The 15,965-nt window shown below is 43.3% G+C and overlaps 1 protein-coding gene across 1 annotated transcript; it reads right to left on the bottom strand.

Annotated features, from left to right (window-relative positions):
* Window positions 1-406: 406 nt before the first annotated feature.
* On the bottom strand, window positions 407-7,331 carry LOC118679432 (GTPase IMAP family member 5-like). Its single transcript, XM_036356181.1, has 3 exons — window positions 7,070-7,331; window positions 2,683-2,731; window positions 407-1,454 (listed from the first exon to the last, which is right to left on the bottom strand). Exons 2-3 carry the CDS (start codon window positions 2,723-2,725, stop codon window positions 589-591), a joined length of 909 nt encoding a protein of 302 aa, XP_036212074.1. The 5' UTR covers window positions 2,726-2,731; window positions 7,070-7,331; the 3' UTR covers window positions 407-588.
* Window positions 7,332-15,965: the final 8,634 nt, after the last annotated feature.

Here is a 15,965-nt window from a genome sequence, read left to right on the forward strand (position 1 = left end):
TATGAAACCCCAGTTCCTTTTTTCCCCCCGGACACTGTCTCTTCTTTCCCCAAGGCCTCACCCCATCCCACCTCTGTGACCATTTTCTCTACTCCTCACATGTCTATGTTTCCTCCCACCTTCCTCCCCAGCCCCGCATGCCTCCAAAATTCCCCCCAGAACATCCTCTGTCAGGTGGGGATGGTGATGGGTGTCATCCCTTACTGCCTATGATGAAATCAGAGCATATTTCTGAATATTATAAGGAATTCTACACCCAGCTTCTAATGTAATATACTTCTTCCCTCAATGTGTAATATCACAGTCCTCTCACCTTCCTTCCCTTAAAACCCTCCCAAAGATCCCAGGATTGTATCTAGCTAAGTTATTATTTACCTCCATGATTTTTAACAAAACAAAAAAGAAATAGTTTTTTCTTTGGATTTTATTTATCTAGAAACACTAGGAGAACATGAATGACATGTCTAATGCAAGGAAGAGAAATGAAAACTAAATCTAAGCAAAAAGCAAATAAGGTTCTTACAAACATAAACAGAGATGGTGAGTCTTGAAAAAAAGAAGCCAATTGTAGAAGTCAGCTGAAAATTCTCAGTGTCCTTGAGTCATACACAAGTTAATTAAAAGGGCAAGAAAAATCAAAAGGCATATCACAAGTATAGCAGATAACCCAGTGTTAGAAAGCATACAGTTTGTGACTCTGAGGAGCGCCTTGGACACCCAGTGACGCTTTTGCTCTTCAAAATGTGCTTTCACCTTGGCCAGGTAACACCTGTACTCTTCTTGAGTGATGTCATCCCTGCCTTTTTTGAGCTCCGGTGTATCCAAGTAGAGGTCGTTTGTGTAGTAGGGGTCCTTGCTCTTCTTCTCCAGGCTCTTGACCACAGCCATCAGCACCTCCAGCTGCTCCCTCTGCTCCTCCCCAGTGGCCCGGTTGTTGAAGCCACAGTACCTCCTCCCACACTCCTGGATCAGGCTTTTCAGGCTGTGGTTGTCTGTGTTGGCTACATAGTCATCTAAGGACCCATCCCCTAAGTCCTCCTTGTGGGTGAAGATGACCACCACATGTCTCATGGCTCCTATCCCAAAGACCTCCTTCACCCTCCTCACTGCCACTGTGTCCTGGGCAGTGAAGCGCCCTAGCTGTGTCACTAGCAGGAACACGTGGGGTCCTGGGGCTGAGAGCAGGTAGCAGTCCCCGATGTCCTTGTACATCTCTTGGTTCTTGGCCTTTGCCTCAAAGATGGAGGGCGTGTCAACCACCCAGATGTTCCTCCCATTCCATGTGCCTGTGGCCACCTGGCAGCTCCTGGTCACGGTCTGGGCCCCCAGTTTGGACTTAAACACGGTCTGGCAGAGGATGCTGTTTCCAGTGGCACTTTTCCCACAGCCGGATTTGCCCACCAGGACCAGCCTCAGTGAATATGGTGATGCAATTTGGTTATCTTCTCCACTGCCTGAAAAAGAAATATTGTGTGTCTTACTAAGCCAGTGTTGCTTCAGATTTTTTGGTCATGGGCTCTTGTAGTATCTCATTAAATCTGTGGACCTCCCTCCCAGGAAACTGTCATATCTAAATACATACACAAATTTGCTGACAATTGAATGAGGTTCCTGGGTCATAGAAAGTCTACATAGGAAGCTCACGTTGGACCCATAGCCAAGAGTAAGAACTGCTACACTGACAAGGATGCTCCAACCCTTTAGCTAAACCAGGGAAGATATAGTTTTTCTGTTAGTAAAGTGGTCCCTGTGTTTTTCCAGGGTTGGTGTCTAGGCCAGTTTCGTGCTAAATAAAGGTGAGATTAGAAGGAGGCAGAGGATGAGAACTCACACCTGGCAAAATATTACCACCTCTTTTTCACCCACAAATTCCCAGGCACACATGTGTAGAAGTGCTCAACACATGTATCTAAATCTTGGGATGAAAGGGAGTCTCAGATGTGACCTCCCAATAAGGACAAGCTGAGGTCCCTGGGCCTCTGCTCTTTGGGTGGGGAGTTGGATGCTTGAAATTGAGACAACAGAAAGGTCTTAGATAATGTCAAAGGCAAAGCCTGAGAGATGACCCAGGATGGGTGGCTGAAGAGGCCTGGAAGTTAAGACCACTAGTAGTACATGTGATAGAAAGGTCACCTACTTGGTTGATTGAATTACAGGAAGTTAACAAAAGTGATGCTGGGGAGGGAAACACTGAGCCAAGAGCTAAAACCTTCAAGGGATGAAGGAAGATGAGTACTGGAGATGTTCTAGAGTTCTTATCAGCTCAAATGGATTCCACATTCACTGTAGGCTTCTAAAATCTATTATTTTATTCCTATTCTATGTTGGTTGTTCCTTTTCTGCAGTGTCTGGGATGTTTTTGTAGCAAACATGATTACTAAATCTCTCTGGAAAACTTTTCCATTTCTTCAGCTCAGAGCAGACAAGGAAAGAGAAAATTTATTTACAATTCAGTTCAAAATCCTGCAACTTCTGACTTGAAGTTTCATTTCCACATTTATCACAGGTGATGTGCCTGGAGAGCATTGTACTGGGGGTCAGGTGTGTGTGTGATGATGGTTGGAAAGGTAAAGAAAAAAATGAGTATTATATTTTCCTTCTTCCATTTAAAATCACTGGGTTTCTGTCACTGTGTTTGAGGTGAGGGACTGGTGCCTTTTAAGAACTTGGAGGCTGTCTTACCTTTACCCGTAGTTCCATGTTTGCTCTTCTTAGGTCCTTCCATTCTCTTCTAAATAAAAACAGTAAAAGAATGAAAAGCAAGTGTTTGATACCCTTATAATTAACCCAGTTTTAAATAACTGAAAAGGAACAAAGGGAAAGCCAAATATTATTATAGTCATTTGTGCAACTTTGCCAGGAAACTGCCGTTTAACACATGCCAGTAAAGTTTGGGTGACAGAGGGAAGGTACTTGCTTGTCAGTCACAACTGGGAACAGGTCATTGGGCAGAGTAGGTGTGGCCACTGCAAGCACTGGGAGATCTGAGATACTTAATCTCCTAAACAAAAGTGTTAGCTCCATTGCCTCCTCCTAGAACTTGACTCCTGGCCTGGGGACTCTCAGGCTCCTGATTGCTTGCATTTGCCACATGCAATGACCCACACAATGGGCTGATGGACTGCAAATATCATGATGTTGTGCCGGACTCAAGTCCACCAAGGAAAAGAAACTTTGGACACTGACTTTGCTTCTAGCTCTACTGAATCTTCAGCTGTACCTCTTCCAGGACTGCATTGAAGGCAATGGGATTGAAACCCAGGATATAATTCCATGCAAACAAACAAACAAACAAAAACAGTCATCCTCTTGAGCGAGTCTCAGAAAATTCTTTTTGCCCATCTTATCCTCCCTCTGAGGCCTCTGGAAATGCTTATTCCAGCAGTGCCCCATGAACCCCACTCCCATTAGCAACGGAGAAAAACAATCCATGCATTGTCTGATAAGATTCCACTTGGGTAAGGCCTGAGGGCACCCCCAGTTCAGACACCTAATGCGAATTCTCCAAAGGGGAGCCATTTTCATTGTTACTTTTCTAACTCACGTTATACTTGCAAACATCAATAAATAACTTTCAGCAAACCAGGTGATGCTAACACAGTGCACTGTTCTCACAATGCTTGGTGGCTTTTTTTGTTTTGTTTAGTTTTGTTACTTAGCTTACAGGAAAGTAGCAAATGTTTAAAAGAAATCAGTTGCATATGTCCCTCCAACTGGAAAAGGCATGAAGTGAAAAAAGCATTCTTTATGGAATGAGGAGGGGAACATTATCTTATTTTATGTTTTGGATTCATAGCAGGCCAACTTTCTGGAAACAGTACAGTCTCTCATGTCAGTGCTTGTAGGGCTCATGTCCCAGATCCAACCTTCCCCTGGGAAGGCGCACTGTACTTTTCCTCTTGGCCACTGGATACCCATGTGACACAGCGTGTTGGGCACTAAAAATTCTCATTACTTCAAACAAGCCAATGTCATTTGCAGCAAGGCAATTTCTTTCTCTGTTCTAGCAAGTTTGTGATTAGCCCTCTGAGCAGTTAGTTGGTGGAGAGAAAGGGGTGCCATGGCTGAAGAGAAAGCATCAACACTGAGTACAAATTCAAGAACAACTCACTTCCTGCTCAATGTTTAATCAACTGTTTTTTCTGGCTGGCTCTGAGGTCCTTGTCTCCCAGTGATCACCATTTTGCGTCTCAGTAGATTTAAACAGAAATTGGCACTGGGGATCAGGCCTGTAACACCGGGCATGTGCCCTTGACTGGAATCAAACCCGGGACCCTTCAGGCCAACACTCTATCCATTGGGCAAAACCAGATAGGACCAGTTACTTTTTTAAATATGTGTTTTTATTGATTTAAAAGAGAAAGAGATAAATTGATGTGAGAGAGAAACATTGATCAGCTGCCTCCCGAACATGCCCCAACCAGAGATTGAACCCAGGTATGTGCCCTGACAGGGAATTGAACCTTCAACCTTTTGGTGAATGGGAAAATGCTCAGCAAACTGAGCCACTTTATTAACAAATATTTGAGCTGTCTCACATACATTCTTGCTGCAAAATAATCCCCACTAACTACATATCTCTGTGCAACAATTGACCTGGGATAGACAGCTCCCACCTAACTAGATATTGTCAGTATGACTCAAGAGCACCGTGCAAATTCTCACTGATACCAGCCCTGTGTGAGAAGTCTCCAATCTGCACTTGCACTTCGCGATTTTCCACTTTTAATATATATATTTTTTTATCACCCTTATGGGCATACATAAGGGTCTTCAACTATTTACACTTGCATTTTACTGGTTACCACTGAATTAAAAAAGGGTGTAGTCTGTTTGCTATTCAGGTTGCTTCTGTTATATAGAAAGAATGCTTGCATGTTTTTCTATTCACTTAGTGATTTTTTGGGCCTCCTTAGGAAAACCACCCATTTTCACATCATCAGATGTGAACCTTCCTTCCTTCCTTTCCTCCTTTCTTTTTCCCTTTCCTCCCCCTTCTGCCCTCGCTCTCATAAGCCCAGAGAAGAGCATTTCCTCACCACCCGCTCTTATACACTGTCCTTGACTCTGGGAAATTATACTCTGGCTCTTGCTAAACCTGCTCCAATTCTATGACACATTTTCTACTTTAAATGACCTTCTGTGAGGTTTGGAAACCTCAGAAAATATGTTTGAATCAATCTATCGCTGTGGCAAAGACGATGACAGTGGTGACCATGTTGATGGTGAACTTCTTCATTGTAATAACCCTCTGGGTGGCCACTTATAACTTTATAAGTTCTTTCCTGTCCATTTTTTATTCTTTTCCTAAATTAATATAGGTTTAAAATTTTGATTAAAATATTAGGAAACTGAGTAACAAATGACCGGCCCAAGGTCACACAATTGTCTTGTAGCTAAAACTGAAAACCAGCTCCTTTTGCCAGCCAATTCTCCTTGGTTCCACAGGAGGAAAGAAGATTAATCCAAATAAGTTCACAGTCTCTTGGACTCCACATACAATGCGGTTGTCCATGGTCAGGACATAAACTGAGGCTGACAAGCTGGAAGCCTTCCCCCTAACCCACAGAGACATTTGTATTGTAAAATCCATGCTTTTCCAAGAAAAAATTATTCGAAGAGAAAACTGCAGGGGGCAGGAGCTGCTCTGAATTGAAGCATTTCAGTGTAAACCAATCTGGTGTTTTACTGACTTGAGTATTAGTGTGAAACAAATGGAGCAGCGTGCCTGACACAGAAAGTCAATCAAACTCAGGTAGCATTAGCCAAGAGGCAGGGTGGTCATTCTCCTGGACCGTCTTCTGAATGTGTCAGGCGGCAGAGGAGATATGTGTCCACAGGGGAATGAGCTTTTAGGCAGAAATTATCAAATAACAAAGTGTCCTGGGAGAGTGACAAAAGATATTGATGTAGATGCTAAAACGAGTCACAGACAAAATATTAACAGAACTGAATAAAGCCTAGGAGAAGACTAGGGGAAGCATGGCTGACCTGCAGGAATCAGGTGCAGGTCAATCTTGGAGCAGGCAAAGGTGTCAGAGTAGGCAAGAATGTGAGGATCAAGAATGGAGGCAGATTCCTTCTCTAAAAGGAAAATTGTAATCTCCAAAATGGGGCCAGGTATCATCAGAGAGTGGCAGGCAGTGTGCAAGCTGAAGTTGCAACAGCATTAGCAGGACAATAGGAGGATCTAGTTCAGGCAGGGGGTTGTAAGAAATGAATATAATGTACCTTCATTTTATAATGATTTTAAAATTACAAGCGCCTGATTTTATCATGATGATACCCTATTGTATCAAACCATGAGAAAGCAGACTCCCTCCTGCTTGTTTTAGGAAAATCAAACTATTTCTTATCTGCCATTCATAAGTGTCTCCTTCAGTCATCTGCCATAGTCCCCATATTTTTTGGCATTATATTTCCCCTGTTTTGTAGTTTAGTTCTTGTGATTTCTGGATACATCTGTCACATAAGGTTCAGCAGACAGAGGGATTGTCCTTCTGCCTGAATATGAGTCTGTTCACCATGCAGCCGGGTCCTACGTCATGTCAGAGGAAAGGTGTGTGTTATTGGGGGAGAATGGAGTGGCTTCCAGAAAGACAAAGTCATGAGACAATTTGTACTCAGGGGTCTCCTGTGGAGCAGGTACACAGTGGGGCGAGGTTAAGAAGTTAAGAGAGAGAAACTGAGAAGCATACCCCCTGTCCCCAAGCGGGGCACCTGAGGAGGCTCAGTTTTTTCATCTATCAAGTGGGATGAGAGTATTCCTGCAGCTGTGAAACCTTGTGAGACTCCAAGAGGGTCCAATAGGCAGTAGGCAATTAGCTGGAAAGCTCCAAGTGCTGTGGAATGTGCTGGGTTGTGGGCTCAGGGCGAGTGGTTCCCAGGTCTGTTTGCCCCACTATACACCCGGTTTTGCCCCAAACCGCCCTCATAGTCCCATCTCGCTCAAAGGTGAGCCCAGAAGTAGGGTAACCTGTGTGAGGTCACAGGAGCAATGAGTGGCTCTGACTAGGCTTTGGGATCTCAGACTCCCAGGGTGTCCATACCCTCTCCTGCCTCCCCTTACCTGGTGGGGTGCAGCCAGCGGGCGCTGGGCGGCCTGGGGAAGGTACTGGGTGGCCTGGAGAAGTATGAGCTCTTGCAGGCAGTGGACTCAGAGGAAGCCAGGCGGATGTAGTTAAACTAGAGTGGTCTGGAGGTCGAATGTTCCAGGCACAGCTGCTGTGAATGAAGAAGAAAGGCGTGGGGCCCCGCAGCCAGGAGCAGGTCCTCCGGATGGGTGGAAACTGCTGTAAACAGAACCCAGCAACCAGTGAGGGGCCGCGTGCTTGTCCCCTTATGGGACGCTTCCAGTCAGAGCCTGCCAGCTGCCAGGCACCTCCCATTTCCTTTTTATGATTTGTTAAAATAAGCGATATGTGGAGGAAGAGGCTATGAAGGCAGTGACGGGACCCCTCCCCCATCAAAAACAGCCCCTTGACACAGGAGTTCCCATGGGCCCCCCCACCTCCCAACACTCTCCTCAGCACCCTTCCCAGGAACACCTGCCTAGCCCTGCTCCCCATGCCCTGCTCCAGGCTCTGCTTCTAGACTGTTCCTGCTCACTATGTACAGATAGGCAGCGCTGGTCCACAGAGGGCCTGGAAGACCAACTCTAAGGACATGACTTTGATGGGCTCCCCACCCACAGGTGCTGGCTGCCCCCTCTCTGCCATTGGACAGAGCATCCCATTGGGCTCATAAGGACTGGAGTGTTATGTATGGGCAACGGGAGCAGGGCTGTCGTTCCTTTATTTGTCAACTGACCACACATTTTAGGCTGGAGCAGTGAACACAGAACAATTACCTTGCAAAGATAGATGGAGAACACAATATGGGCTTAGGCTCCCACATTCTGTTGGTCAATTCCAATAGTTTTATTTGGAATATTTGCAAATCAAGGAAGCTTTTCTTATAGGTGCTCTTTTATACTGATTATTAAACAAGAAATTGATTTATAGCACCAAGGATTTACACAGGTGAGGTCATAGTGCCTAACCTTGTACTCAGGAGGAAAAAGTCCTGTCAACCACAGCCTGAAAGAACACTTTACTAGATGGAATGGTGGATTGCAGCTATTTTATAAGAAGACGATGCCGGTGCTAGAAAGTTCAGACAATGGTCAGAAGTCCGTAACTAGGAGCCTCATATATAGAGGGGTATGGGAAGGTCAACGTCACCATTCATTTCCCACACACTTGCTGATCCCATTTTACATGCCAGGCACTGTGTTATCTAATGGGTACAAAGATGGAAAGGTCAGAATCAAAGTATCTGAAAAAGAAAATCACTAAAGAAATGCTACTGACCATGAGGAGAAACTGTTAAGCCTCTCTAAGAATATATGCTTCAAATTATTGAGAGCACAGTGTGAGAATCAGATTGTGGATGTCATATGACATTTAGTACCCCTCTTTGCAGTTTATATAAACACCTGCCATCATTATTATAATAATACTAGTGGTCTGGTGCACGAAATTCGTGCACTGGGGTTCCCTCAGCCCATCCCACAGCCTCTCCAATCAGGGACCACTTGGGGGATGTCCGACTGGTTTAGACCCGATTTGTGGAGATCAGATATCCCTGTCACAATCTGGGACTGCTGGCTTCTAACCATTCACCTGCCTGCCTGCCTGATAGCCTCTAACTGCCTCTGTCTGCCTACCTGTTCACCCCTAGCTTCCCTCCCTGCCAGCCTGATCTCACCCCCAACTGCCTCTGCCTGCTGGCCTGATCTTGCCCCTAACCACACTCCCCTGCCAGCCTGATCTTGACCCCACCTTCCCTCCCCTGCTGGCCTGAGTGGCCCTAACTGCCTCTGCCTCAGCCCTCACCACCATGGCTTTGTCTGAAAGGAAGTTGGACGTCTGGAAGTAGGCCAGTTGATCCAGTCTAATTAGCATATTAATTTTTTATTAGTATAGATAGATTATATAGGATAGAAATGCTTAAGTGTGTGTTTCGGGGGAATCCTTTTTCAGCAGGTGGAGTTGCTCTTGGCAGACAAAAATACATAATCCTTATATCTGGACTGATAGCCAGCCATATGCACTATGCTGCCAAAGTAGTCATTAAAAAATTGAACCGCTTTCTTACACCTTACACCAAACAGCTGTTGCCCTTAAAACCCCTCCCCAGCCCCCTCCTTAGCTTCTGTCTTCGAATTTCACCCAGATTTGGTTCTGATTGGTCAGTTTCTATGCCAGTCAGCATCTAAAGCTCCACCTCCTTGGTTGCCATTGGCTCCTGTCACTTCACCCAGATTTGGTTCTGATTGGTCGGTTTCTATGTCAGTCAGCATCTGTGGGCCTATCTCTGGGCCTGGTCAAAGAGGTGGGACTGATCAGCAGCCCCCAGGTGGCCCAGAGAGAAACAGGCACAGCTGCTGGTGAACCCTAAGTGAAAGAGAGGCAACGACTGATCAACACCTGCCATAGAGGCTGTGGATCAGACCCTGCCTCTCTCTCTGCAAGCCTCTCTCTGGGCCTGATCCACAGCCCCCTTGGAAGTCAGTGTTGGGTCTCTTCACCGCTTGGGCTGTAGTCAGTGCTGGGTCACCATGGTAACCCAGCACTGACTTCTGGTGTTTGGTTGAGCATTGGTTGTTATAGATGTTACAAATCCTGGCTCTTTATATATATAGATTTTTCACAGTAATAATCATGAAGCATCCAAACTTGACTTGTCTTCCTAAAACAACTGACAAACAACTGGGAATTTCATGTCACTCTTTGTGCAATTGCCATCCCCTGATGGTAGCTGTCTGAGAACTTTCTATCAGTAAGCAAATGCCAAAATATTGAAAAACTCAACAATTTAAACAGAGAGGGACTGTTATCTTTGTATTGTCAAGTGTACTGAAAAGACATGAGCTCTCCAGAGCTAAAGTTCTGATAAACTTAGTTCTGTAGCTGTTGATTATTTGGAGACTTTAAAAATCCTATTTTGCCAAGATGTTTCTTCACAATAGAATTTGATCTCTGGGGCCCATGTACATTTTTAGACCTAACATAGAATCTTAGTTACATGAGACTGAAACAGGAAAATTTAGTGAGGTACAATTCAAAATGCTCTTGGAATTCCGTTAATTCAACATAACCATGTTCATTCTCAACTCCATCATAAAATGTCTTAATTTAAAAAAATATCAAATATTTTAAACCATGCCATTTCTTTTTGGACTTGATCAAAATAGTTTATTTTGTCTTAGTATAATGATGTAACCATAGTATCAAAGAATTAAGTAATGATATTCAAGGACATATATGTAGTAGAAAATGGGTAAACAGGTGAGTAGAGAGCAGTTTACAGTGGATAGAAAGCTTGGACTGTTGAAAATACCCAGTAAGAAAAATAAGTTCTAATTCTGATTTTGTCCTTAGGAAATTGCTTAACTCAGTAGGTAATTTTCCTGTTCAAATCAAAGGAAGTTAATGATAATTATCCCTTATATCTCATGAGGCTGTTTTCATCATAAAATATTAAGAATTGTCCGTCCCCAACATGTTGGCTCCTCCCTGGGCCCCTCAGGTTGTCAAAGGAACCCTTCCCAGGTGTGGAGGCCCTGCATGGACTGGCATAACTGCCTAGGATGTTAAAAGCAGGAATTAACAATGGACATATTTCTAGCCATTCTTCACAGAGCCCCTCACTGCAGCCCACCCTAACCCAGCAACCTACCTCGAACCTCCCTGGGCCGTTAACCCCATTTGACCTTAAAGCCAGGCACATAGTCCCATCCTCTGTTTGGCTGGTATGAAGACAATGATTTAATTTAAAATGTTCTGTCACATTCAGAAATAGAAATAAAGAAATCTCTATTTTTCTTTCTTCTTTCTTTCTTCTTTCTTTCTTTCTTTCTTTCTTTCTTTCTTTCTTTCTTCCTTTCTTTCTTTCTCTTTTTCTTCTTTCTTTCTCTCTCTTTCTTTCTTTCTTCTCTCTCTCTTCTTTCTTTCTTTCTCTCTCTCTCTCTCTTTCTCTCTCTTCTTTCTTTCTTTCTTTCTCTTTTTCTTCTTTCTTTCTTTCTCTCTTTCTTTCTTCTCTCTCTCTTTCTTTCTTTCTTTCTTTCTTTCTTTCTTTCTTTCTTTCTTTCTTTCTCTCTCTCTCTTTCTCTCTCTCTCTCTCTCTTTCTTTCTCTCTCTCTTTCTTCTCTCTCTTCTTTCTTCTTTCTTTCTTTCTTTCTTTCTTTCTTTCTTTCTTTCTCTTTTTCTTTCTTTTCTTTCTTTCTTTGTTTCAAATCCTAAGGATGTCATCTGGTTCTCCAATGATCTGGACTGAAGAACTTTCATGGGCTGACCCATCCCCTGTCAAACCTGATGGTATGCCCACACCAGCCTCGCCTTGGTGCTGAAACTTCTGTCAAAGCACCAGTCACTCACTTGCATCTCCAAGAGCAGAAAGGGTCTCATTTTTTCTTTTGCATAAGAACCCAGATAGAAGACATTTCATGTGATTTTCCCCAAATCCTACTTCATTTTGGAAAGACGTGAACCATAATGCATGCCAGAAAATTGGAAACAATGTTACTTTCAATATTGTTTCATCTATCTTTTTGGTAGTAAATCATTGTAGTAGTAAATAAACCAATGTATCAGAAGTCAACATTGTCATGCATGACCCTGACATTTCTATCATGGACGAGAATAAAAATCTATAAGGATTACAAAGGGAAATACCTACCCTTTGTAAGTCCTGAAAAAAATACTAAGGTGGGCCAGTCTCTGTGTGGCCTCAATGTTTGTGTCCTCTCAATAGTCAAAAGTTGGAAACCTAATGCCAAAGGAGATGGCATTAGGAGGTTCCTCATGGCTGAGATCAGTGCAGGAAATGGATTAATGGCAAAGAGAAAACAATTGTGACTCTGGCAGCAAGGATTCAGGATCTGGAGAAGGGGCTGTGCATAAATAGATATACTAGACAAGAAATATAACTTTAGAATACATGCAGGGGCCAGATGGAAGCTCACTCTCTAGTAGAGTGGCTCCCTGAATCTCCAGACCCATAGCCTTTTTATTTATTGGAATACACATTTGCCCTTTAGCAAAGAAAACAGACATATCAAAGGTAAAGTTTGGTAAACAATAAAAGGGTTATCAGGTTAGGGTATTTCCTTCAGCCATTCAGCCAGCAACAGGTAATATGTAGATTTTCAGTCCTTGCTGAAATATCAAAGTCCATTAGCCTTCTAAGGACTTCTCGAATTTGTATGTTAATTACTGTTTGATCTTTGCCTGCTGCAAGTACCCTTGTAAGGAAGGCCTAGAGAGCTGGCTTGTCCCTTCCACTGAGGACACAAATGAAAGTTGTCATTCCCCAGGAGAGCCCTCACTGGAACCTAACTATGCAGCAACCTGATCCTGGACTTCTAACCTGCAGACTGGAAGACGCATTTCTGTTTTTTATAAGCCACCTAGACCATGGCATTTCCTTTCTTTCGTTTCTTTCTATCTGCCCTAATGGAAGAAGACAGTGTCTAAATTTATAAAAAATTCTAAAAATAAAAATGATTGCTTTCTCTTTGCCATGAATCCATTTTCTACTAAAATCTACCAACAATTTTACTATTTTTCAAGAGAGAAAAGATGCATGAAGACTACTAAAACACTTTAGGACATTTTAAAGTTAGACAAATTTATTTTAAAACCATGCACCTCTGGCCAAAGGGAGACTTGAAAACTTAAGTGGACTTTGGGCCTTTGCAAAGTTGATAGTGTTCTGTTTTCTGTGTCGTTAAATTTCTGTCTGAAGTCACAGGATTCCTGTGGCAGGAAGTTTTAGTTTCTGCTCAGCTGCAGGTTCTTCTCTGGCCAGGTTACCTGAATTTTTAGGCCTGTCCTGTGGGTTCTGGCTTCCGTGTGAGCCTGGCAAGCAGCATGCTGAACAGGACTAGGCTACCTGGTACCCTAGTCTCTGGCACTCCACACTGGGCCTGCCAGGCTCTGGGCTACCAGGTGCTGCTGCTCCATGGGGCACAGGAAGCCTCAGATCTCACTGCAGATCTGACATTTGAAAAGGAATGAGAAGAAGTAGCTGGGTTGGACAAAGAGATCCCAGATTTGACAAAACCTATGTCTGTGCAGTAGAAGGTTCTGGGGCAAAGACTGATCCTTAGCCACGTCTTGCTTGGACAGATGTTAGGAGCTCTGCTGAGCTGGGCCTGGGAAGGGCATGGCTTCTGCTCAAAAGCTAAGGTGGGTTCTGACAGTGTCACAGCTGGAGGCTGTCAGCTAACTGTGCAGAAAACCAAATTTTCTTTTCTTCTTTTGATTTTTTACACTGTACATTAGATTCTTAGAAGGACACAAACTACTGAAAGTGACTCAAGAAGAAATAAAATCTGAATTTACCTATAACAAATAAAGAGGTTATATTAAAAAAACAACAACAAACTACCACCAAAGAAAAGCCCAATACCAGATGGCTTCACTCATGAATTCTACTAAACATTTAAGGAATTAACACCAATACATTACAGACAATTTCAAAAACCAGGAGAGAAGGAAGTACTTCACCATTCATTCCACGAGGTCAGTATCCTTCAAAGATATATAAGAAGGAAGGAGAAAATGGCTGCTGAATAGGCAGACCTTTCAGGTATCTCATCCCAGGGCCAGCCTGGAAATACAACTAAATTGGAGAACATTCACCTGGAATTTCCAATTGTGGTTCAGCTGAGGAGGTGACTTATAACAGGGAAGAACAGAAGGCACCTGTAGATTGCAAGAGGGGGGTTGCCCCTAGAGGAGGGACCTGAGCTTCTGGGAGAACTCTTCTGGGAGCACACACACCTGCCCACAGCAGTGGTGGTGGCTGTGGCTGTGTACATGGCCACAACATGCAGCGACCGTATCATCCAAGCAGCTATGAAAGGTAGCAAGACTGCTGGTGGCAGTGGAGTCTAGATCTGGAAGACCAGAGCCGGTGGGATAGAGAACTGCAGTTTCAATTGCCTTAAAAAAAATCTCTAAACCCAGAGCACAGGACTTTTCAGTTGCAACTACACACACAGAGTATTGGTGAAGGAAGGGATGCTTGGACTTGAGGTGCCTGAGGACAGGCAGGGGTGGGAAGCAGGGCAGGGAGACTTGGAAAAGCAGTAGCCAGGAGTCCTGCATTGGGTCATTCATATGCTTCCAAACTGAAACTGCCATTTTCCCTTTGAGGAGATACCTCCTCCCAGTAGCCTCAGGGCAGGTGATATAGCCTGCCACACCTTGCATTTTGAGCTTTACTGAAGAAACAAAGGCTGAGGCCAAGTTTATGGGTCTGAACAGTCCCAAAGAGCCCTCAGTGGAGGAGGGGCCACCCACCCCACTACTCTAGGAACCAGACTGATAAAAACTCCAAGGTCACAGCTGACTCCATTGGTCTCTATACAAGGATCTCTGTCCATCCAAGGGCAGAGTAATATTTTGGGCTACTCATGGAGGAGTAGGCTGGGACAGGAAAAACACCCATTATATTCCCTGCAAGTGAAACAGCACCAACCCCACCTAAAGCCCTGTTAGAAACAGACTCTTGAGTGATTAAGATTGACAGCTGGTAGACAGGCAAAGAGGGCAGATTAGCTCCTTCTGCTTGAAGCCAGGACGTGTGAAGACAGACACAAGCTTCAAGTAGGATGCTAAAAACCAAAGGACAGTGCCTGACAGTGATTAGCACCTAAGTACCTACCAGGAAGTCCAAAATTGGCAGACAGAACAGAAGAGTGGGGTCCTATTCCCCCACTAATGCCAGCTCCCACGGGGCATTAAAACTTGGCTGAAGTGAATGACACTTCACTTCATTTAAAAAAATTTTCATTGTTTATCTTTTGCACTTTTTTCTTCCTCTTTTCTCTTTTTATCCCTCCCCCTTTTCCTCTCCTTTCTCCTTTTTAGTTTCTCCTCTTTCCTTTCTTTTCCTCCCTATTTTAAAATTGATCTTCCTTATCTATCTGCTTTATTGATTTGTTATTATTCTAGTCTGTTGTTTTGTTCATATACCTAATTTTCTCTTTCCTGCTGTTACTCAATTTCTCTTTCTCTTTACTTTTTTTACTACTAAATTTATATATTTTTCTCTCTTCTTTCTCTTTTCTTCTATCCTTATTTCTTAAATTGTTTCACTTCCTAAATTTAGGCCTATCTGCTCTCTCCTCTACTCTTTTCAAATTTCTTTCTTTCTTGTCTTCTCATTTCTTCTCTCCCTCCTTTATTCTAAACTGTGATCCTTCTCCTACTCTTCTAATTCTTTTTTTTCTTCTAATTCTTTAATGTTACTTTTTTAATTTAATCTCTGCATCTACAAATTCTGCTCCCACTTTTTCTGGATGTTTTTTGTTAGTGCTTTTTGGTTTATTTTTTTTTTTGTTGTGTTTTCTCCTTAGATTTCTTTCTCCCCCTCCCATCATTCTTATTCTCTTTTCTCTTTCCTAATTCCTTTTCTCTGGTGGTCACTTTTGTTGGGGCATTAGGGGTCTTATGTACATTCATGTTCTGTTCCTTCTGTGTTGTGTCTTGTCTTGTTGTATATTGTGCTGTATGGTCAGTGCCTGCACAATGGCTGGCATGATGTGGCAGGGAGCGAGCCACATAATTAGACACCTTGAGAGGAGACCATCCATTAATGGGACAAGACCATTCAAGACACAACCATAACAGGATAATCCAAATATCTCAATTAGGAGGCCTTCCTAGAACATAGCCCAGGAGACCTGAGAGACTGCACTACTGGATCCACAAAATATCTAATACATAGCCAAACCCAAAAAATCTGGGTGGCATAGCAGTTTGATCTAATACATAGAAACAAATACAAAGGATCAGCAAAAATGTGGAGACAGACAACCCCCAAATGAAAGAAAAAGAGGAAGCACTAGTAAAGGAACTAAATGAAATGGAGGCAAGTAATTTGTCAGAGAAAAAATTCAGAGCAATGGTTAT

The sequence above is a fragment of the Myotis myotis genome, unplaced genomic scaffold (assembly GCF_014108235.1).
Source record: "Myotis myotis isolate mMyoMyo1 unplaced genomic scaffold, mMyoMyo1.p scaffold_m19_p_25, whole genome shotgun sequence".
Taxonomy (NCBI): Eukaryota; Metazoa; Chordata; class Mammalia; order Chiroptera; family Vespertilionidae; genus Myotis; species Myotis myotis.

What these genes read in the sequence shown, in the direction of transcription:
- LOC118679432 (XM_036356181.1), bottom strand. Translation starts at nt 2,725, where the DNA reads ATGGAAGGACCTAAGAAGAGCAAACATGGAACTACGGGTAAAG. An exon ending in ACATGGAACTACGGGTAAAG is followed by an intron (nt 1,455 to 2,682) that starts GTAAGACAGCCT and finishes TTTCTTTTTCAG; the next exon opens with GCAGTGGAGAAGATAACCAA.